The following is a 23,546-nucleotide window of genomic DNA, read 5'->3' as shown; positions in this document are numbered from 1 at the left end:
CCAGACACCCACCCATCCCCATCCTCCCTGCCTGGGGAGGCAGCATCACCCTTACCTGTGGGACTCGGCGCTGTCGGCGCTGAGCTGCTTGGATAACTGCCTGTGGCCATAGGAGAGGGAGGCCATCAGGTTAGCTCGGTGCTGCATCTGCATCTGGTTGGCACCAGGGCTCATGGACATGCCCCGCGCATGGGAGGACAGGCCCTGCCCGGCCACCAGGCTGTTGCTGACCATGTCGCCGGGCTCCTGCACTTGGATGGTGACCTGCTGAGGCTGTGACTGCTGCTGCAGGCCCAGGCACGTCAGCCCCATGGTTGGGGGAGGGGAACAGTTACCGGACTGCGGGAAGATTGGGGTGTGGGACGGCATCCCTTGGAACTGGGACTGGGAGGCGGCACCTATGGGGAACAAAGACCCTCAGCACCCCCAGCCAGCGAGGGGCACGCTCAGGAGTGAGTCCTGCCCTGCTGAGGAGCTGCTGCTCTTCCGGGCCACAGGTCACAGCTACAGCCCCTTCCACAGAGAGAGAAACAAAGCTGAGGCCATTTGCATAAAGCCCAGAATATCAGCCCTGCCTCCCCACCCCCGGGAGCGATAAGTAAGGATCTTGTGACAAGAAAGCCAAGAGCACATTCCAGCTGGCAGCTCCTCTCGATAACACCAGCGCTCGCTGCCAGATGGAGCAGCTTTTCCATGAGCACAAACTGCACAAGGACCGGGCCATGGGGGGACCAAAGCCCCCAGCTCCCCCCGCACCTGTGTTCCCAGAGCTGCCATCGGCCCAGATGGTTGTGCCAAGAGCCCACCCCAAGGAGTGGATGGCTCCGTGCTTACCGTGGGGCTGGAGCACGCTGCTGCTCACAGGAGGTGGGCTGCTGTTGGGCTGCCTGAAGAGGTGGTTATTGGGGTGGTTTGGGGGCGGGCTGGATGGCTGAATCCGTAACCTGTGCAGGGAAACAAGCACCTCACCATCACGCCTGCTCCTCATTAGGATGCCCTTCCAACTGTGAGAGCTGACGCCAAATGCTGCGTTTCTTGTGTTTTAAATAAACACCACGCAGCCCTGTTGGGATCCCAAGCTCTTCCCAGCTTGGCTTCTCCTCTGTGAGCTACCCAGCTTGCCTATGCCATGCCCCTGGTGAGCATAACGTGGGGGCTGCACCAGAAACACGGGTCAAGGGCACTGCAGGCTCGCCTCCTGCCTCAGTGCAGCTGCTGAGGAACCTTCCCCTCTGCTTTCCCGTAAGCCAGGCTGCCTCATCCCCAGCCAGGGCGCTGAAGCCAAGGACAGTTACCTAACTGAAGCCTGAACTGGTGTAAAACATCCAGAGCAGCTCTGGGCAGGAACCACCAGAGAAACGGGCTACCAAAGGGAAGGCGCTTTCCAGCCAGCCAAGAGGCAGAACTGTCAATCATCAGCTCAAAGCAAGCTTGTGCCTTTGACTCATGTCCCTCTGCTTCTAAAAGCCCTTTGGACAGCATGCAGCTACAAGGACCAGGCACACTCCCAGGGAACCGGCAATGCCATCCTAACTGCACACACTTCCAGCTCAGCCCTGACTCTAGGTGGGTTCACTCACACTGAGAGTAAATCCCTCTCCCCAGCACTTCCCTAAAGCGGATTCTTTACCTCTGAAGCTGGTGAGTGAGCAGAGCTGGCTGGTTTTCACATGGAGCTTGCAAGGGTGGAGATGGCTGCGGTGGCCGGATGCAGTCCTGAACCAGGCCCCAGAAGAAAACAGAAAGTGTTTGCAATCCATAGCATCTCAAGTAGCCCTTTCAGACAACACTGACTGGTGAGTGGGACACAGCCAGGTTCAAACACTGAGTCCCTGGGTGCTGCTCTCGCAGCAGTGGGCAGCACCACTGCTCATGTCCTTTAGGCTCGCTCCTCATGGCAGCCAACCAAGCAACCCACCCTCTTCTGTCCCACCAGGACCTGCTGGGCCTGCAGCGATGCAGGGACACAGAGCTCAGGCGCCAGTACCTGAATCTGCTGATGAAGAATCTGATGGTGCTGCTCCTGCTGGTACAACATGTGCTGCTGCTGCGTCTTCTCCAGCGTCCTCTCGTCCATGTGCCCACCATACATCTTCTGAAGCTGCTCACACTCCTGCAATGAGCCCAGTGAGGGCTGTAAGTGCACAGCACACCACAGAGGTGCTCTCTGCAGTCTATCCATGTGAAAAAGCCAGTAAAGAGAGCCCAGTCCTTTGAGCTGGATGGATTCAGGTGTGGGATAACACAGCCAGTTTAAGCCTTAACAGAAAAGAAAGGGTGCTGTGCTCCATGGGAAGGGGGATGTCAGCCCCAAGGCTCCTGGCCTGCAGGAGAACAGCACATGCATTTAGACGACACTCAGCAGAGCTGCTGTAGATGTAGAGAGGGGCTGCAAAGCTACCACTGCATATCCTCAGCCACTAGTGGTAAAGGTTTCACCTTTTGCTTCCCAAAGCAGCGAGGCTCAGACAATAAAAGCCCCTGCAGAGGCTCTGCTGAGGACCTGCAGCCCTCTCTTACCTGCTGAAGCTGCTTGATGCTACTGTTATTGCCCATCTTCTCCAGGTGGGCTTTGAAAGCCTGGATGCTGGCAGCACCATCGGAGAAGCGCCGAACCGGGGAGAAGCGCTCGGTGGGGAGGTGCAGAGTATTGGAGTCCTTGTAAATAGAACTGAACACATGGGGAAGTGGGTTAGAGATGCCAGAAACCGAGAAACACGGCGGTACAGAGACATTTACACCAGCCACACCAGGCTCTACCTGCCCACTCACCCAGAATACACCATGGCTTAGATCAGTAACAAAGTACCATCACCACTGCGAACAGGAAACAGGATTATCAGTATCCTCAGTGCCTGGGCAGATAAGGCTGGGGATGACTTGGCCACAAACCAGATTCCAGGTGGGCCGCAACTCATAGTCCATCCATTCAGATGGATCTCTCCCTCGGCTGGAAAAGGGTTACAGAAACCATTCAGCATCCTAAGCACTTGAAATCCACCTCCTCAGTAGCACTTCCTGAGTCTCCCACTTCTCCATGGCCCTGACTACATCTGATGCCTGTGGCAAACACAAGGGCACATGGAGGAAGGAGCTTGATGTGTTCAACAGCCCCTGAGGAGGAAGAGGTGCTGGCATCTATGCTCAGAGATGCACTGAATTAAAACAGAGGGCAAGAACCTAACACTGCACAGGAGGGGACATGTAACACAAGAATGGAGCTGGCACTTCGCTCCCAGCACCATCAGGCATCTGGGCACTACAAGCACATTCCCTTCACAAGGAAGTTTCCTCTTCACCATCAGAGGGAGCCAGACTTTTCTCCAGGAGCTGTTTTACCCCAAAACTGGGGTTCCCCATCCCCAAAGTCGAGCACTAAGCTCCTGCCTGCCATTAGGCACAAGCTCTACCATTACTAGCAAAGCTGACCCTCCATACAGGGGTCACAGTGTGCCTTGCAACAAACAGAACCAGGTTTCTCTGCCTGCCCTAATGGTTCCTGTGCAAATGCAATCTCTAGAAACCCCAGCAAACATTACTTAATGGCCTTTGTCTGTGAGGTGGCCTCGGAGGTGTGAGCTTTACAGCACCTCTGACATCCTGGCACTAAACCCCATGGAGCCCCTCTAGCAGCAACCAGTGTGGTCCTGACCCACGCTGCTGCAGGCAAGGTACTGCTGTGGCTATGCTGAATATGGCTCTTGACCAAAGCCTGTTCCACAAAGTGAAACAATTTCTCCCAGAGAAGCTCCCCCTTATTGGAAGGTGACCGATGCTGGACCATATCCAGCACAACGGGTTCAGTCCTTGTCACTTGCTCTGCCTTAGCAGGACATACTGCAGTCTGTACAGATTACACAAAGCTTCCTTCCAAGGACAGAGCTCTGCCCCTGCCTTCGGATGCCATCCCATCCATTATCCTGGGCTATTTGATCTCCTCTTGTACTGACGGGAAGCAGGAGCTACAGATAAAATTATGCTGAGGTTCCCAAACCCATGTGGCAGGGCAGGACAGTTGTACTGCCTTGTACTGTGGTTGTACTTCAATTCTGCCTTCAGATACTAAGTTATGGTGACCAAAACTTGGTGCTACATAAGAGGACAGCTTAAAATACATGAAGTGCTGAAATAAAACCCTCCTGCTACTCAATAACTAGGTCTAGTGACGTGATGACAAAGAGTGCGAATGGTTTCTGTGCCATACGTGGCTGGGACACGACACGGGGCGATGTGTTTAGGCTGTGGTCAGACGAAGTTCCTGTGATTTCATAGGTAAAACATGGGGCAGGCTCCCAGCGTGTTACAACACCAAGGGTGGAACGAGCAGATACCACCCTGTGCATGATGCAATGGCCTCGGGATGCCAAAGCCAAGAGGCACACCGAGGTGTTTACAGGGTAAGTGTGTTTTAACAGCCCTGTCAAGGACCGAGCCCTGCAGTGGGCACGGGACCCAGCTTACCTTTGGGGTTTGAAGCAATCCTGAAAGCAGGACACAGCACATTCTGGTGGTTTTGCAAGCTGCACTCCTCTTCCTATCAAGCTGTGACCCTAGAAATCTCTCCCCTCCTGCTCTTCCCATCCCCCAAGCACCTCTGTGAGGGGGTAACTTCAGGGTATGGAGGTGCTTATCTCGGTGTTCGGAGTTCCAGCGTGGCACTAGCACTGGCTCAGTCTGCTCAGAGTTCACCTGTCTCTGCTGATTACATCAGTGCTCAGCTCAGCAGGTATCTGGCTACAATAAAAAGCGCTTTGTCAAGCCTGCCAGGGTGAGCTGGCTGCAGACTGACCACGAGCACCAATCCAGCCTGGCAGGAGCCTGCTGTCTCAACAGCTCCCAGCGCTGGCGTGCGGGCTCCCTCTGTGGCATTGGCATCTCCGGTCTGCTGCTGTGGCGAGGACTCTGTGCCAGGTTAACACCTCTCTCCTCACATCTGAGTGTGCTCAGATCACTCTGCAGAGGTTCCCTCTTTCCCAGGCACTGTGATTCTTCCTTCCCCCCCCAGCTTCCTTTCTCTTCCCCACATCATTCTCAACAGGGGTTCAGATCAGAAAGAAAATGACTCTTGAGGAGCTTTGCAAGGAGACTTTGCAGTCAAAACACACAACTCTGGTGCAGAACAGTGAGGTTTTTCAGCTCTGGTGTAGATGACTCTTGGTGCAGTCTTTTGCCTGTATCTGCCTCCAAAAATGTTCTGTAGAAAATGTGCTATCTACTGCGAGTTGACACCTACCATTAACAGCAGAGAAAAGCTTTCCTCTGGAATGAGCAGCTCATTCCCAACCCTTATTTCATAGCAAGTCACCCCCCAGCCACAAAATGAGGACTGGGGGAGAAGAGCCAGCTGATCCCTGCCCTGCATGACTTGCTATGCACACTTGGTGTGCTCAGCACAGCGCTCCCCAGCACGGGCAGGCACCCTCTGCTCTGTGGCTTTGCTCTTTGTCCCTGTGCCTCCTCCTCCTCCCTCCCTGCCAGCGGGACGTCCTCAATGCTCCATTGCAGACGCTCTGTGAGCAGGTTCCTGGTGCAAAGCTGCCCGAAGGAAGGGCCGGTGCCGTTACTCACCGGTGCTGGTCGGGGACCAGGTGCGGAGCCCAGGCCCGGGGTCGGAAGGACTGCTGTCCTAGCTGCCTCTGCAAGTCTGGAGGGATTTCAGCTGTAGGGTTGGTCATTGCCAGAGTGTGCCTTTTTGACCTATTTGCCAAGTATCTGCAACAAGCAGGAGCACATTTGATAAGAGACTGATGGGAGAATGCCTAAAAGAGGGAGCATTAGATAGCCCAGAGGAAACGGGAAGGAAGAAGGCTGCTGCAGTGCTTGGAACTGACCAGGGAGAAGCACGCCATGGCCACGCTGCCCGTGCCCATCACACCACGGGGTCAGTGCTCAGGGGACAAGGGCAGGTCCCACTGCCTGCCTCAGAAGGGGAGAGCAGCCATTAGCTCTTCCCAGCAGGAAAGCCACGTTCCATAGAATCATACAGCCATAGAACACCTCAAGTTGGAAGGCACCCAAAAGGATCATCAAGTCCAACTTCCTGCTGCTGGCAGGACTACCTAACATCCCAAGGGGAGCCCTGGTATTTCCCTTTGGGAATACCCAGGTGATGACCTGCCCTTAAGCAGGTTCACACCCTACAGCAGGTCTGTCACTGAGCCTTGGGGAAGGCTGAACAAACCACAGATAACCCAGAGCAGGGGCCCAGAGCAAAGCTGCTGCTCCACTTGCCCTTGCAGGAAGCTTCTGCACTGTGAGCAGTGACCACCTGTGACAGCAGTCCCCAGCCCGACCCGCACCAGGGCTGATGGGGGCAGAGCCTCTGGCTGCGCAAGGCGATGAGGAAGGCGCTGGGGGAGGAAGGCTGGTGCTCAGCCGGTCCGAGGGCGCCATCTAGTCCCTGCTCCGCTCCCCAGGGAGCTGGGAATCACCCGGTAAAGCCAACGGGAACCGGGCAGGGAGAGGGTCCCTTCCCCGGGGCACAGCCCCACCACTGGTGCTGGGCTTGCCCCGGGACCAGAGCCTGCGGCAGCAGCTTGAGCTAAAGCAAGCTCTGCACTGCACCCAAGGGCCTGCAGGGCTCCCTCCAAGGACTGGGGAGCACCCAGGGCAGCACCAGGAGCCCCTGCTCAGCAAGGATGGCACCAAGGGCCACAGAGGCACACAGCCCCGAGCTGCAGGGATGCCCAGAGCAGCTGGGGCACGGGGCCAGAAGCGATAATGAGAGCAGGGGACGAGCACTTCACCCACTCAAGGCCAGAGGAGGAACCCAAGTGGGTGAATGGCCACTTGGGAACTTAACTGTTCTGGTGCACCACCTGGTAACTGGGACAAAGATCAATTGGCCAGTGACACCAGGGATGCTAATGGGATTCTCACCTTCCCTCTTCTCCCCTGCTGTGGCTCCCTACAACTTCACCTGGTGAAGCACAGAAAGGCAGCAAGCAGGAAAGCTGTTGCCCCCTCAAAGCCCAGCCTTCTCCTTGCTAGCTGCGGAAGCCACTTAAGCAGAAGAGAGCAAGTTAACAGAATGAAGAGTGCTTGGCCTTGTGGTAACTTGCCAAAGGCTGTGCCATTAGCCGTTTAAGAATCATTTGATGCAGGCGGGGAAAGTTTCCCAAAGAGCTTTACAGTTGTGGTTTGCTAAGATCATTTCATTTCAGACCTCGAGGGAACAATCCAATCATGAGCTATAACAGCGGTTTGGGTGGAAGAAAGTTCCCCAAAGCTCCAAGGAGATGTGACTGTTCCTTGGAACACAGAGAAGATATGCTCTGTTCTCAAGGTCAGGCTGAGAAGGGCAAAACCTGCTCACTGGGGGCTGGACACAGCACAGGGTTCTGAGAAGCTAAATATTTGTATCTATCCCTCATGTTAACACTATTTACCCTTCTCCTCTGGTGACTACTGATGGGTTGCAACATCAGGGGGTGGAGAGCAAGTTAACACACAACCTGAACCGGGCTTTTTCTGGGCCATCTGGTGGAAGAGGAACACATGGTACGAAAGGGCTGAGGGCAGCACTGTTGAGAGCAGCCAAGTGACCTATGGATGGGTCCAGGGAGACTTGCCTTCAGTGGGAGCTCAGCATTTCAGCAGCCTGCATCCTACAAAATGCTGCGGGGGGAGGCTCGAAGTGTTTCCAGCTGAGCCAATGCTTTAACTTAACACTCAACTGAAGCCATAAGGCTTAACATAGGAGAGGTGAAAACCTGCCCAGAATCAGATCTATCTGGTTTGCACTGTTAGAAACACTGTCCACCATCGGAGGTGATGTCAGTGGACATCACAGGCTCTGAATGACACCTCTGAACAGGCAGCTAGGCAGCACATGTGTGTGCAGAGCACAGCACACAGGGCTCAGCAGCTGACAGGGCCTGACTGCAGCCACAGGGCTGGGAGCTGCACACTCCTCCTCTGCTCAGTGCTGTGCATTGGCCTCAGCTCTCTCCTCGTGCTGCCTCGCAGCTGGGGCAGGTCATGAGCATGGACCCTCCCAGCATCATGGCTCAGAGGATGAACAGCAGCTTGTGAAGAACCAGGGTCTAAGGCTACGCAGAAGACACGAGATGTGCTCTGGGTCATCTCTACAGTAGGGCTGGAAGTGAGTTCTTTCATGGCACCAGCTCTGACTTTCTTGTAAGCTCAGGCAGAAGAGGAGTCTCAGCACACACTCTGCACAGTCTGTCACTGCACACACCCACTGCTCAAATCCCCCTTTGCTCTGGAGCACTGGAAGGAAAGAGCTGGCAAAGGCTCTGGAGCACAGCATCCACCCACCCCAGTGCTTCTCTGCCTGCCCCAAGCCCCAGGCTGAATCCTGCTCCCGAGTGCAGCCCCTGAGGAACGCTACCTTGCTCGAGGCGATGGCCTGTACAACCTGGGGGAGTCCAGAAACGCGTTGGGTTTGAGGTAAGCAGCAGGAGCACTCCGAAACCACACTCACCACACGTAGTGCACCAGCCGGTTAGCAGAGAGAGACTATGCAAAGCCACTAAGAAAGTGTTAGCAAGGACAAGGTTAGTGTTCTCATGGATTGAGGAAGTACAAGCATGTTCTACCCGCCTCCTAGTATGTATCTGGAGCAAAGACAACAGAAGTTTCCAGCTTGGTATCTAATGATCCCTTCCTTATTGGTGCAGACTATTTTAAGGCTTACTGCTAAAATTAGCAGGTACCTGTATTTCCAGCAAGCTCACTTTGTTTAAGGCATCAGAGTTGGATGTTTACTGCATGTCTTGATACAAAAGCTGCATTGCCACCCAAGGCCACAGAAGAGCTCTTCCTACCTCCATCACTCAGCAGGGAGGGGTGAATCACTGAGCACTCATTTGCAGGTTAGTGTGGATTGCATGCTGGTGCACACTAAGCAAAGGAATTTAGCAGTTTCAGAGCTTCTGGAGAACCTAGTGCTCAATTAGCTCCCCATTCCAGGGGGAAGCCAGCTCTGTAAGCACCTAGCAGTGTCAAAGGAGGAACTGCCTACAGCAATCAACACCCACAGAACAAGAGGAACGTTGAGCCTTCGCTGGAATCAACACTGTTGCCTGTGAGGAGGTTGCTGTGTTTTAACTCTGTGGAACAGCACAGGCTGAGCCTCTTGGAAGCAGCAAGAGCAAACGTTAACAGACAGGAGTTACCTCTGCACAGCTTCCTGGTCTGGCTCCCCATCGGAGCTCTCCTCATCCACGGGGGTGACAGCTGGGACAGCCTGCGGACAGGAGAGAGGCCATGGGCTGCAGAGAGCGGCCACGTGGGCCCATCCACCCCACAGACACCCTCCCAGACAAGCTGTGACACGGGTGCGTCAGCTCTGCTGCAGCACCCAGCACCAAGAACCCCTTCCAGCACTCCTTCCCCAGTCAGAACTGCCTGCACGAGGCTGCTGCTCTGTTGGTGCTACCAGGAAAACTCATTGGGGCATCAAGGGCCAAAGAATGCACATTAATGCCCAAGCTGGATGTTTGAGTGTCCTCCAGTAGAGCAGGAAAAGAGAAGAAAAGCCACCAAATTTAAAAGGTTCACATTTGTCAGCTCCAGAGAGGGATGCACCTCAGCTGCTAGCTACAGGGGAGCACAGCAATGCTCCCACACGGGGACAGAGCACCCCACTACAGACTGAGCCCACTGCTCCAGTCACCTCTGCCTGCAGGAGAAGGTATTTATAAGCACACCACCGATTCTCTCCCTTCCTTTTGGTACTTACTGGTGTCATGGTGACGAGGGGAGAGGGACCTCGAGGACGTTTGAGCAGTTGCTGTGCGTGCAGCTGGATGTTGGCTCCGCCGTCTGACGCCCTGCGCCCCAGAGGGCCCATGCCATTGAGCAGCTGCAGGGTTGGGGGCTGCAGCAGGGACTGCTCCTGCAGGCACAGACAGCACAGTCATCAGCCCTGTACCGCATCCTTCCAACACCTGAGCCCCAGCCACAACCCCAGGCACCAGCAGGAGAGGAGACAAGCCTTCTGGGCTGCGGGAGGGATGAAGGAGCATCAACACCTCAGCACTGACATGGGGCAGAGAGAGACCACATCAGTGGAAAAGCGGTGCTTAACTCCCCGTTTCCCTGCCCTCCTCTGTAGCTGCCAGGCAGGCTGCAACCTGCAGCCCCAAAGCCAGGCACTGTCCTATTTCTCCCCAGCCCAGGAATTCATTCCGTGCTGCAGTGTTCTTTTGTTCTTCAGCTTTTTCAGGACTCGACTAGAATCACTCCTAAGACACAGCAAGAAGGTACATTCTGAAGCTTATGTAGCCCAAGGAACTGGCAAATAGAGCAAGTTTGAGCAGACACCCCCACCCCCCTGTACTATCCAGGCACTCGCAGGGGTCAGTACCTTGTACTCCAGCTGCCCCGTGGGCTGCAGGTTCTGCCGAGGCAGCACATTGTGCATGAAGTTCACATTGGGGGTCACCTGCAGGAACGGAGCCTGAGGGGTGACACGGGGGAAGCCAGGCAGGAGCTTCTGCAGGTCCTCCATGACCTCCGTCCTGTGCAGCCACAGTTACAGAGGGGAATTAGCAGTGACATGGTGAAGACCAGCCCCGGGCCCAGCACACTCTGCCTCCCTTCACTAAAAGGCCTCTAACAGCCCTCAGAAGGGCTCTCTTGACCCTCCATCAGGAGGCAGGGGCTGATACTAACCGTGGGTCAGCTACCCCAACTGTGTGCCTTCTCATGGAGAGGTAGCGGACCAGAGCTTCAGGTGATGGCTCTTCCCCTTCATCACTGTCCAAGTTCATCGTTCCATCAGTCTGGGCAGGTGGAACATTGGAATGAGGAAATACAACGTGAAGATCAAGCCAAGGGACAAGAACTCACAGGGGTCATCAGGGGTGTACCTCACCTCTACGATTTGGTTTTCTGGGTTGATGAGCTGGACTTGGGGCACGTTGATGCTCATGGTATTGCCTGTCTGTTCTGTCTGCTGAGCAGAGATCAAAGTCAGAAGACATGAAGCATCTCATACACCCCCTTTACAGGCACTGCCAGATTAGCACCAGTGCACAGATCTAAGCTCTTGGGAACAGAGTGGTCAGCCTGGAGCCAGGGAAGATCTGTTTATCCTTAATTCTCAAGGGGTTGCCAGCAGCACAAATTGAGGAAGCAGCATGGCACAGCAGTCCTGGTCTGCAGCCTCCAGCTCCTAACCAGCAACCCTTCCCCTGCCTTCTCTTCCATCCCTAAGAGTCTGAAGGGTTCACTAAACCCAGATCCAATGAACAAAGCACATGATTACAGCACCCTGACTACACAGAATATGCTCAGATGAAGGGTGCTTTGATGCTCCTGCCAGGATGAGGACACCCAGAAGCGAGTCTGGGTTTAGCAGGGAAGGGACTGGCTGACCTTCCAGGCCTGGAAGAACAGCACCTGAGAGGGAGCTACCTGGATGTTAGCAGAGGTGGGGAAGGTCATGGTCCGTGGTATACTGGGAGATGGTGCAATGCGCAGGTTCTTGTGCCTCTTCAGCCTCTCACAGAGCAGGCTGTAGATTGCACTGTAGTGATCATAAGCATCGGCTCTTAATGACTGCAAGAGGAAAGGGAGAAAGAGCTCAGTTCCTTCTGTCATGCATCAAACTAAAGCTCAGCTGCCAGAGGTGATGAGCAGCGAACCCAGCCCTTGGTCTGCAGTGGGAGCAGGCAGGACACGGCTGCCGCTGCGCTGCTGTACCTGAACGGTGCGCTCCTTGTCCAGCCCCATGTCTGCCATTGCCAGCAGCACGTCCTCGTTCAGCGGCTCCATCTGCCTCTCGGTCTTCAGGTGCTGACACTCTGCTATCAGCTGCAAGAGCACAGACACAGCTCAGCTCTGCCATTCCCAAAGGCACACTGATGAGTCACGGCGCTCTGAAAACCAACACGCCAGGCTCCGGCAGCGAGCTGGCACGGGCTCTGAAGGCTGATGGCACACCAGCTCCAAACCCAGTGCCTTAGGCTCTCAGTGCCAAGGGAAAGGTACAGAAACACATGCAGATGAGGAGCAATGTGGGAAGCAAGACCAGGAGACACAGAAAGTGGAAGGGCAGCACATCACCACTTGGAAAGGGAGTTCAGCAGCCAAAACCAGCCCCGCACACTGCGTGCCCAGAGCCCATGGCAGCCCAGCAGGCACCGAGCCCACTCCTCACCCTGTCAAACTCGGCGTCAGCCTCCCCAAGCTTCATCCACTTGTGTTTGCAGATCTGCTCCATGGAGAGCCGCTTGCTCGGGTCCAGGACCAGCATGTGCCGGATCAGATGCTCACATTCTGCAAGGGAAGAGAGGCCGGTGACCACAGGGTGAGACCCCAGGGCCAATGTGCCTTTATCTTTCATGTGTGCTGTCACCATGGGCGACCAAAGGCTCCCCCCACATTGTGCTGGGACCTCAACTTGCTTTAAAAAGCATGGCATGTTTCAGGAAGCATTTTGTGCAGGAAGAGAACCTCTTCCCCAAGTAATGCGACAGGAAAGGGAGCTTTCAGCTGGGAAGCTCCATGCAGCCCATGTGAAACCATTCCTTAATGTGCCAGCAGGCAGCCAAGCAGCAGCATATGACTCGTTCTTAAGTGGAGTTGGTTTTCTCTGAGAATTAATCACACTTTTCAAACGCAAGATATGTCACTAAAGCATTCGGAAGCATTTCTGCAGGAACAGGACGCAGACATTTGTCTCTGGTGGGGCTGTTGCTGGAAACTCATGTGCCATAATGCTGTAAAAAGCTTCTTGTGTAGTGAAAGCCTCTACATTCCTCAGTCATTATTCCATTTTTAGCTTTCCCATTCCCCAGACCTCAGAAGGAGCGTGTCTTTGCTAACATTCTGCTGTACTTTGCCCAGTTACATGCATGAAAGCTGAGATTTTAAGTAGGAGTACATGGGTTTCTAAATTCTAGCTTCAGACCCCATTTTAGCTGATGTTCCAAACCACCATCCAATGGATACCCTTCCTGGCAGCCCACTTGCCTGCCACATAAGCCAAGTGTTACGCTGTCATTTCAGTGCTCAAGGAACGTGTGAGCAGAGGGGACCAGCACGGGCATCCCTTACCTGTGGACATGAAGAAGGGGATGCGGAACTTGCCGCTGAGCACCCTGGCCCGCAGGTTCTGCAGCGTGCTGCCGTCGAAGGGCAGAGCACCACACACCAGCACGTACAGCACCACGCCGAGGCTCTGCACCCACAACGTGGCAGCAGCAGCAGGGAGAGACCAGAACACAGGGGTTACTCGTGGGGAATGGTGTGCAGAGACAGTAAATGACAGTAAAGAAACTCCCACTGGCACAGACCCTGTTGGCACCTCAGGGGGAAAGGCCAGGGAGGCAGAGCAGTGCTGGGGCCATGGAGGAGACCACCCTGAGCCCCTACACTAACGTGCTCTCTCCTAAACCCTCATGCAGCAGAAGTGGGGGCCTCCTCTTCCAGATGAAGCCCCCCAGCAGGAAGTGCTCTGCCACTCACAGCACTGAAGTGAGCTGTATTTTTGGGAAATTCCATTAAAAGGCATTTCTAGGTAATGAATATTTTTGGCACCATGTCTCCCAATCAGGAGAACGTGTGACACAGGAGCCAGAACGGGAATATAGAGTCAGTTTTATAAAGCATTTCTGCACAACCCATGTATTTGCCATTATCAGGGGCTTCTCTCTGAGACATGTACGAAACAGGAAGGAAAGGCAAAGAAACAGAACAAAACTCAGATCAAGGTAACAAAGAGGTGCATCACCTACCCAGATGTCAACCTTCGGCCCATCGTACTCCTTGCCTTCAAAGAGCTCTGGAGCAGCATAGGGGGGGCTCCCACACCAGGTTTTCAGCAGCTGGCCAGGAGTGAAGATGTTGCTGAACCCAAAATCTGAAAGGACAAGGAGAACCGATTCAAGGAACATGACCCACACAACTGTCCTGAAGAAAGGGTATTTCAGTCACTTGCTGAGCCTAGGCCACCTTCAATCCTGTAAGAGAGACCTGACACAGCAGAGAAACAGGAGAGCAGAAGAGGCAAGAAGAGCAACACTGAAACCACCTGGACAGGGCAAGTGCTCTTGCACTGAGCCAAAAGATGCCCAAGTGTTACCAGTGGCACTTCAGGCTGTAGGAACCGTCTCAACAACCTGCTGCACAGCACACACTGAAACCATGCTGCTTCTGCTCAAACCCCAGCCTGCACCTTCACACCTTCATCAGGGCCAGGGCAAGCACCAGCAAGGCCAGAAGGTGACAAAGGGAAAACAAAGCAGGAGCTTTGATCTTCCAGAAAGCCCAGCATGAGAGGGAAGCTTTGCTTACGGGGAGATTTTCCTTAGACAAAGAATCCTCACTAAATCCCTTGCTTTTTCACCTCAACTGAACAATAAAAGCAAGTGGACAGTCAGAGAGGGGTCTCCATGCCCTGTGACCAGGATGCCCTTAGAAGCAAGTGCCCAAAGGTTATGTGCAAAGTCCCATGTGTGCCAGCAGGAGGGCAGTGACATTAACACACACAGACGTTTGCCATGGCATTTGCACCAGCAGCAGCCCCTCGCTGCAGGATTCCGTGAGGAATGCTGGAAAACAGGGGCCACAAATACTCACTTGGCAAATTCCGAGTGATTAAACCAAAGCATTGTGGCACAAACACAGAGTGCAGCTGCAGGAAGCAGAAAGCTCTTATAAAGAGCTTAATTTTGACTCCCTCAGTGGTCAGAACTGCAGGGAGCTGGGGTAACATGGAGCTGAGTGACAGCCTGTCAGTGACACACCAGATCCCAGTGCTCTATAAGGAGATCTGGGCTGAGAATGTGCATTTTAATTATACAAATGGCAAAGAATACCAGAGATGTAAAAGCACAAAGGTTTTCTTCCCCTACCTTGAAATAAATACACTCTTATCTTGAAGATTCACCTTCAGTTTTAGCTGCTTATTTCTCCTCAGTGCCTTTCACCCATGCTGAACAAGGTAAGCACTCTGGCACACATTCTTTGGCCATCAAGCAATGTTTGTTCTCCTAAATCCCACGGGAGGCATGGAAACCCCACTGGCACCCCACGGACAACACAGTAACTGCTGAGCCTGTGCTCCCAATCACTGCATTCCCCACAGGATGTTCCATGACCTACTTCCAGGTGACTTTCCTCTCCTCCTCCTTCAGGCAGCTCCTGCAGAGGCCAGCAGAGCCCCCAGCCCAGCTCCTGCTGACAACAGCAGGCTTGCTAAGAGCCTCCAAAAGTGTATGGGGGAGAGGGCTTGCAAATCCCCAGGGAGCAGCCAGCTTTCATTCCACAAGCAGAGGGAAAAGGGCATTTTTGAGGAGCAAGGTGAAAGTCACCACACAATAGGTAGATATTTAAAGGAACAGCTCTGCGCTACACAAGTGAACCCAGTCCCTGCAGGGAGCTGGCTCCAGTGTCTGCACCACAAACACTTCATCCTGGGAAGGTTGCAGGCTCTTGCACATGAATATGGAGCAATGTACAGATGACATTCCTCTGCAGCCATAGGCTGGGAAGGTCTGGGTGTTTAGCAAGCATCTCAACTCCTGGCTGAACTCTGTGCCTGGGAACACTAGTGATCCCACTGCCAGAAGCAACTGACTCAGCCTCCGAGAAGGTACATTGGAGAAACAGCATCCATGGGAAAAATGAGCGTGAGGGCATCAGTGCTTCTGACTCCTGTTTATGGAAAACCAGTGTAGCTGCAATCAAACACCCCAACTCCACAAGTCCCCTTGCAGTCAGTGCCGAGTGAGAACAGCAGCACTGACCCGCTCCAAGGCTGCTGCACTGGCTTGAAGGTGCCACTTACTAACACTGAGGAAGGGATGTGAGGCTGCAATGAGGGGTCTGTAGTAGCTGCAGAAAGCCTGCCCTGGTGGGAGCCTGGAACCGGAGTTACACACCCCATCAGAGGCTGGGCTGTCAGGTTGGAGTTGATGAGCAGAGGGACAGAACGTGGTACTTGGAAAACCCTGCCCATCAATCAGCTTTTCCAGGCTACTTTTCAACTCGCTACGACTTCTTCTTGCCAAGTCAAACACTGCCACCAGCAGGGTGGGAGCTGGCCTCTGGAGCCCCTTCCGGGAGCAGGGATTCGCAAGGAAAACAGCTCCCGCAGATAAAACCCCAAGGTTTCCACGTTCAGAGCCTGTCAGTGAGCTCCTGGGGACGCTCGGGCAGGAAATCCAGCCTCACCTGGGGTAGCTTGGAACTCCTGGTTGCTGGCACCCTGCGCACGGGTTAGGTTTTACCCCATGAACACAAGATGGCCTCAAATCATTAGTGCATCTGTTTGCACACAGCACATGCCACAAAGGGCTGTGTCAGCAGCAGCCTCTTGCTCATCTTCTGCCCGCAGAGCAGCAAAGAGCAGGTTATTACCCTCGTGCCAGGGAGGACATGGTTCACACTATTAAGCGTCCAGAGGAAGTGTCAAAGTCCTTCACTTCCTTCCCTGTTGCCTCCTCACAAAGCAAGGATGAGAGAAAGCTAGGAAACTATTACCCATTTTACTACAAGCCAAGCATCCAGCTTTCATCCAACACCTACAGATGGTACAGAAGAGAAAGGACCACAACAAACAGGACCCCCTGAGTGCCATTTCCCCTTCGCTGCTCTGCCATAGACATGTCAGCCCTGCTTTGCCATTCCTTCTCCCTCCCCCCAGCCTGACCTGCTTCAGAGAAGTCCTAAACGGACAGCAGGACTCAAAACAAGGTCAATAGTTTAGTATTAGCCTCACCCATTACCCACTGTTTTGGAACACCACTGTATCTGTAGCTGCATATGTGCCTATGAAGCCAAAGCTGCTTTTTGTCCTCCTTCTATTTTGCACTGCTCGAAGGGAGATATAAATCTCCTGGCTACAACCTGGCAGCTCCAGCCCTGGGCAGCAGGCCACACAGAAATCCAAAGCTTCCTTTAGCTGCACTGCGCTTCCTTCGTTGTGAATACCTGGAAGCAGCCAATGCCTCCATTTATTAACTCCTGAGAGCAGCTGCCTTCCTCCCACACCACCAGGCTGAGCTCACCTGCTATTTTGATGTTGAGGTTGGCATCCAGGAGCAGGTTTTCTGCCTTCAGGTCTCTGTGGACAATATTGCGACAGTGACAGAAGTTGACAGCGGCCACGATCTGCTTGAACTTCCTCCGGGCTTCCTTCTCCGCCATGCGGCCGTGGGCCACCAAGTGATCTGCAAGGGATGGAGTGAGGAACAGGGCTTATTCACACAGGGGCTCCTCAGGCGCCTGCAACAGGTAGCACGGAGGATAGAGATGGGGAACCAGCCTCTTTTCCAGGCTCCAGCACCACACGGGGTCAGTGCTGGAGCTGCATGGGAAGGATCCAGCACACCCCTGCCACACAGCCCCACCTGAGCTGGCCCAACCTGAAAGTGATCAACTCTGCTCTGTATTTGTGCTTGGGATTGCCCCAGCGCAGGGGCAGGACCTTGCCCTTGGCCTCACTGGCTCTCCCCTTGAGCCTCCCCTTCATCTCACTGCCCTAAACTGGAGGGTTTGACAAAGCTACCTTGAAAGCAACAAAACCTTGTGCCTTGTGAAGGTTCCTGCTCAGGAGCTGCTCTTTTCCCAGTGCCCTATTAATTCCAGCGCCCGTGACACCAGTGCCTGGCAGTAAACACCAATTACTGAGCTCCACCAGAGCAGCTCTGCCGGCTCTGGAGCCACAGCAGCCTCCTCCTGCCATGACAGCTCGCTGCTCGTGTTGTGCAACACAGCGAAGCTGGGTTTCAAAGAACTTGTTCATTCAGTTGCAGTCATCAGATAAACTCCTTCCCCAAGCAAATCTGAGGCAGGGCCAGGGAGGGAAATGCATCACTGATCCCAACATGACCCTCCATTCACCTGCTAGGGAAAGCAACATTTACTCTCTCAAACAGCCCTGTCATATCTCATCAAGTCACTCACAGGGTCACACATTTAATAGTCTGAGGAGCTGGGAGGCCGATGAGCAGCGTTAAGCAAGGGCCTGCTCCAGCTTAACCACTGCCACCCATCAACAGGCACAGCTCAGCTCCTGAACAAGCCAAGGGCATTCCCACTGTTTATGGCACGTGAATCCGGGAGTGCAGGCTGCTGATACAGCAGAGTGCAAGGTTCCAACCTCCCGACATTCCTCAAAGTATTCCTGAGGTTCTCCTGCAGGCAAGGAATCAAATCCATTGCTACAGAAGGAGTCTTTCTCCACACCTCTCCAAGGGCAGTTTTCCCAGCCCAGGTTCAGTGTTCCCCACACATGGATGTTCAATTGTCCCTGCTCCAGCCACAGGACAGGCTGAAATCCCACTTTTCCTGAAGAGAAGCGCATGGAGCCGGTCCCCAGGCTCTGCACGTAGGCACAGCACTCAGACTGCTGACATTTCTGCCCAAGCTCCAGAGGAAGGACAGAAACAATGAAGCTACAGAATACTTCACATACCACCAAGGGCAAGTGCGTGCCAAAATTAACCATTGCCAGCTCAGCCTGCACAAAGCTCTCGTGCTGCAGGGGTTACAGCTGGGAGCCAGCACGCTGCTCCAGGACACAGCCTGGCTGGTCTCTACTCCTGTGAAGCACCTCATGCTGCTCTCCGCATTAAAGAGCCCCACGCTGAGCCAGAAGCATCTTCTGCTCAAGCGACAGGGCTGACACACAGCTTCCCACTCTTCACCCCGGACAAACTCCTCACCCTTTCAAGTTGTTGTCTGTCTGGAAAGCAGATGCTGCTGAAGCTTCCCATGTCCTCCCTGTGCTGGATGAAGTCCCATTTCCAGTGTAGTTGGTGACCCTGTGATCCCAGAGGCTGGTAGCACACTGTTTAACGCCAGAGAGCTGGGGGTAAGCGGTGGAGATGGGGCAGAGGCACAGACAGGCTCACCACATTAACCAGAGAAGTGCTGCTGAGCACTTGTGTCAATCAAGCAAGCACCCACGTTCTTGTGAGGGCTGCACATCAGTTACAGAGGCCATAGGAAAGAGCAGAACTCAGACCGGACTTTCAGACCGTGTTCTGTTTGACCCCATGAGAGGGACACTCGAGGGACTGGGCACAAAGAGCACCCTCGGTTTCAAAGGAGCCATCTACCTGCTGGTGATGTCCAAGCAGAGGCTCAGCCGCACGCGGAACACGCACAGGGACACCCAGAACAAAGTCCCCAGCAAAAGCCAGGCTCCTCCTGCCCCCCCACAGCCTCACAGTTACCACAGTGCTTCCAGGCACAGGAATCAGACACTTCACGGCTCTGCTCAGCCACCCCAGGAGCTCTGAGCCCTTCTGCTGACACCTCAAATACACAGGTTGCAAACCTCTCCAGGGCTCCAAGCAAGGAGACAGAGAAGCCTCCAACCAGACTGCAAGCAAGGCCATGTAGAGAAACTACTGCTCCTTAAACTACAGATTCCAACCTGTATTACTGCCTGTGTAGCACTGACAGCTCTCTGGTACAGCTTAAGGCCTTGAAGGTGTTTAAAGCACTAAGGAAAACAACTTCTAACAAAACCTGCTCTGGAAAGGATGACTGTAACTCCGATGATGCGAGCACTCGGCCTCACACCACATCCAGAGCCGTGGTGCTCAGCCCCTGCCCCTTCTGCAGCTCACCTTTAAAACCTTGGTCATGCAGACTTGAAGAGGGAACCAACAAAAGGAGCTGAAACCCCACACAAGCACATGTAACAGAGAGGGCTCCCCAGTCACAGCTGCCCAGCGAAGCCCTTCTCTGCACAGTGTGAGGACGTGAGATTCTTCAGCACAGGAGATGCTAATGACCACAAGGAAACCTGCCCAAAACGGGTTGCTGCTTCCTCCCTCTAAATTGCTTCCGCTGGTAGAACAAAGTCCTAATGGCTCCTCAGGAAACCCTGATTACAAAAAGCTGAGCCTTCAGTTTCCCCCTCTGGGCTCCAAGCACAGCGCCCGAAAACGCTCAAGCTCAGGGGGCTTTGCTCTGGAACAGCCTCTGTGCTCTGCCAGAGCTGGCTGCTCCCAGCTACCACAGCATAAATGCTGGGCAGTGTAATGGAAATTAGCCATGCTAATGAGCTGAATTTACTACAGCATGAAGTAGTGCAGAAAGCAATTAGATTTGCACTTCGGCTCATGGAGAAGGCTATTTTTGTAAGCAAGAGAATTCATTCCAGGCTTGTATATGAGCTTGCACATAGTTCTGCATTTAAAAAAAGATGAGCCCATCGCTGCCAAATGCAACAGAAGAGGGAGAAAGGAAGGAGTGATTTATGCTCTCCTGTGGTGATCCACATGCAAGCGAGCTTTTAGGCACATTCATGGGACTTTGGTGCACAAGGCAAGAGGAGTCTCAAGCCTCGGGAGCTGCTGCGTGTCCCACACCATGATTCATGCTTGAGGAGACAACTGGGAGGCTCAGCTGCAGGAAGTCAGGTTTCCACAAGGCCATCCCCAACATCAGCTGCCACTTGCTTCTTCCTTCAGCTGTCACCTTCTCAGAGAGGAAGCCCAAAGGGGATGGACCACACTGGGAAGAAGCCACGACAACCACCTGTAAAGGTACTGAGGAACTGGGAAACAGCTCAAGTTGGCTTTGCCTGAATTTAAAGCTTCTCTTGCTTCACTAAGAGCTTCACCTCTACCTACAAGGCAGCCTCCTGCAGCAAAGTGAGAGGTCCTGGCACTGAAAGCAGATCTTCTGCAGCGGCTCAAGAGGACAAGGAGAGCAGCTCCAGTTAGCTGAGAGGCTGTATGTGACCGTCCTCCCAAGGACACTGCCTGCAAGCAGAGCGAAGCCAGCTCCAGGCAAGCACAGAGGACTTCCCTCTTTTCTGCATCTCACATGGGTGGAGCTAGTACAGACCCCAGTGTGCACCTGTATTTCCATCCCTACAGCTTTTCAGACTGGTCATGGCAATAAAACAAACGAAGGAATCAGCCACCAGTTCTTGCACTTGCGTCTTTTCCTGTAAAGAACAGCTTCTGTGGTCAAGAAAACTCAGCCAAAACATTGTTAGCAGACAATGGAGTTGAAAATGGATGTAACTAACACAGGCTAAGATAACATCAGGTATCCAGAAGATAAGAACACGCACGGCTCTGGGAACAGAACACAGCAGAGCCATAGGACTGCCTGTTTCTTTGAAAGCCACTAACAAAACACCAACGTTTCCACTCTCGTCAACAAGCTTCATACAACTTGCTGGAACCAAGAGCTCAGCAACGCTTCCAAAGCCAACCAGGTGACTACTCCCAATACCTGTAATCCCAAAGTCAGCATCAAAGCAGGGCAGCACCTGCCAATGGAACCCAAACAAGCAGCAGAGGTTACGGAAGGGACTTTCCCACCAAGTTGGTATCATTTATTTCTCTGCTCCTGTGGTCAGTGGAAGGTTTCCAGGCTGAAGGGCATCCCTCAGCTGCAGCAAGAGAACGTGGCAGCTATTTTCAGTTTCCTGGAGTGGACCAAGCGCATTATCTGATTAAAGAATGCAGTAAATGTACTCACCAAATATTTCCCCTCCGCTGGCGTACTCGGTCACTAGATAAATCATCCGCTCCGTCTCCATGACCTGGGCACAAGGACAGAGAAGGGACCCAGTAAGGACACTGCCCTCTGCAAAAGGTGTAGCTAAATAAGAATTGACCCTTTCCACACCACGTGTAACTGCTTTCATTGAGTCAACAATATTCACTCTCCTGTGCCAAGGAACAGACAAGGAACTGGGGCATGTAACAATCAAATGGCAAATTCTGAACAGGGATGCTGGAACTAAACACACTTCACTTGTGCTTTCCTCCTCTTGTCTTTGCCCTCCCTTTGGTGTTTGCTCCCCTGGGAGACGTCTCAGGGCTGCCACAGGGGAACCAGTTCACCTTCCCAGTCACCCAGGCCACTGCAGGCACTAAAACCACCACCAGGAAGATCAGACAGGGTGCAACACCCTCTGCAGTGGGTGCTCTTCCCTCACCTTAGCAAAGCCAAGCCACAGGTATCACCTGCCCAGTGTCATATCAAAACCATTCCTGGAATAACCAGGTTGGAAAAGGGCTTATTAAAAAGGAGTCCATTTGCAAAGCAGCATTCCCAAAGTACCTGCAAAACACTGCAGTTCTGCAGTGTCTGCTGTAAGCATCTCACACTCTGTGGTTTGGCCTAAAGAGCTAAACATTAACCTCTGTCACTTCTCCTCAGCTTTAACTCCTTGGAGTCCAACTAAGTGCTCACATCCATCAGGCAGAGCTGAGCAGCACACTGGGCTTGGACAGACAAGCCCATTGAACCTGGCAGTTCTGAGCAGGTCCCTGGGAAGGGGACTCCATCCAACAGCTTCCAGAACAGGGACTGCAAGCAACAGAGGAGAGTCTGTACGCAGCTTTTGAGCACTCCTCTCTAGTTATAAAGTCCCTGCTTGAGCCCTTGTATCAGCAAGGCCTAGGGAGAGAGTCTTTCATCTGGCCACCAGCTCCCAAAGCAGCATTTAATGGCTCCCCAAGGGGGTGGCCTCCTTTATCCCTCTGCTCCCACCACGCTGGTGCTGTCTGCGTGTCCCTGGCCTGTTGCAACCTCCCCACTGCTCTAGTTGATAGCTCAGTCAGAGGGGCCCCACAAACACGTGCATCAGAGGCATCACACGTGGGCTCTGCCTCTGGTGTTCTGTTTGCACACCAGGAATGCCAAACAAGCTGGAGAACAAGTCTACAAATACTCCCAGGTGCTATTGATCACCTTCCAGGCAAGCAGGGAGGGATCAGCAAGTCCTCAGGCCAACAGTGTAAATGGTCAGAGAGGGGAGAGCAGGGGAGCTCGGTGCTAGCGGGTGAGACTTTCTTGCTCCCTTACACAGAGAAGGGGAGCCCGCATCCGGTTTCAACTGGGAAGCTGAAAAGCACACAATAGCCATAAACAAATGGCACGAGGCCAGCCCCCAGCGGAAGCATCATCTCCCAGAAAGAGGAGGATCAGCCACACTTTCTCCCTGCTCCCTTAATCAAAGTACTCCCAGACCTTGGAAACATAAAGGACTTTGCCAGGGCTTCATGCAGGAAGAACAGAGGGATAACTCCAGAGAAAACATTACTACACAGTGTAAAGCTCTAGTACAAAGGGGCAGAAAACACCGCAGAGAGTGCTCTTACCTGGTATAACCTGATGATATGTGGGTGGCAAAGCATCTTCATGATCTGAACTTCTCGAAATATCTTCTTCAGGTTCTCATCATCCAGCTGGGTCTTATCGATTATCTTTATAGCGACCTAGCACCAGGGGAGAGCAGGACAGAGGTTACTGACCCATTGGCAAAAGCAGGCCCTGCATGTAAGACCTGCTGTGCTGAACAGAATACACAGCCCCTGCCCCAGAAAGGCTCTGAGCAGCCTCCCAGAGCCCAGCACCTTGCCATGAGGTGGGCAGGAAGCAGCTTTCTTTCCTGCTTCTGGGGGTGTTGTCCCTACAGAGGGCACCTGTTTGAGAGCAGGGTGCACAAGGGTTTTCGGGCTCCTGCTACCACAGCACACCCATTCAAGCCTCTCTAGCACTGGAGATGTCTGTGACTTCTCTTCCCTCGGCCTTCCCTGAGCATCCTTGCTCAGCACTGGCAGCTCCCAGCTCTCTGGGGCACAGTG

The 23,546-nt window shown here is 53.6% G+C and overlaps 1 protein-coding gene across 4 annotated transcripts in view; it reads right to left on the bottom strand.

The window, feature by feature from the left end:
• Positions 1 to 23,546, bottom strand: part of SIK3 (SIK family kinase 3) — a 54,007-nt gene that overhangs the window by 7,247 nt on the left and 23,214 nt on the right. The window contains exons 2-20 of one of the 4 annotated variants that reach the window (XM_034069463.1): positions 23,061 to 23,177; positions 21,430 to 21,493; positions 16,986 to 17,147; positions 13,710 to 13,834; positions 13,030 to 13,153; positions 12,131 to 12,249; positions 11,674 to 11,784; positions 11,386 to 11,529; positions 10,844 to 10,924; positions 10,642 to 10,751; positions 10,334 to 10,487; positions 9,707 to 9,862; positions 9,141 to 9,211; positions 5,569 to 5,712; positions 2,521 to 2,671; positions 1,988 to 2,113; positions 1,631 to 1,716; positions 835 to 944; positions 56 to 398 (exon numbers count right to left, since the gene is read on the bottom strand). In XM_034069463.1, coding sequence (XP_033925354.1) covers positions 56 to 398; positions 835 to 944; positions 1,631 to 1,716; positions 1,988 to 2,113; positions 2,521 to 2,671; positions 5,569 to 5,712; positions 9,141 to 9,211; positions 9,707 to 9,862; positions 10,334 to 10,487; positions 10,642 to 10,751; positions 10,844 to 10,924; positions 11,386 to 11,529; positions 11,674 to 11,784; positions 12,131 to 12,249; positions 13,030 to 13,153; positions 13,710 to 13,834; positions 16,986 to 17,147; positions 21,430 to 21,493; positions 23,061 to 23,177 — 2,498 coding nt within the window. The remainder of the gene's footprint in view (positions 1 to 55; positions 399 to 834; positions 945 to 1,630; positions 1,717 to 1,987; positions 2,114 to 2,520; positions 2,672 to 5,568; positions 5,713 to 9,140; positions 9,212 to 9,706; positions 9,863 to 10,333; positions 10,488 to 10,641; positions 10,752 to 10,843; positions 10,925 to 11,385; positions 11,530 to 11,673; positions 11,785 to 12,130; positions 12,250 to 13,029; positions 13,154 to 13,709; positions 13,835 to 16,985; positions 17,148 to 21,429; positions 21,494 to 23,060; positions 23,178 to 23,546) is intronic. The other 3 variants (XM_034069459.1, XM_034069461.1, XM_034069462.1) reach the window with 3 other exon arrangements.

Source organism: Melopsittacus undulatus, chromosome 15 (genome assembly GCF_012275295.1).
Source record: "Melopsittacus undulatus isolate bMelUnd1 chromosome 15, bMelUnd1.mat.Z, whole genome shotgun sequence".
Taxonomy (NCBI): Eukaryota; Metazoa; Chordata; class Aves; order Psittaciformes; family Psittaculidae; genus Melopsittacus; species Melopsittacus undulatus.
Note: the sequence above shows the minus strand (reverse complement) of the source record. Positions and strands in the feature narration are given on the sequence as shown.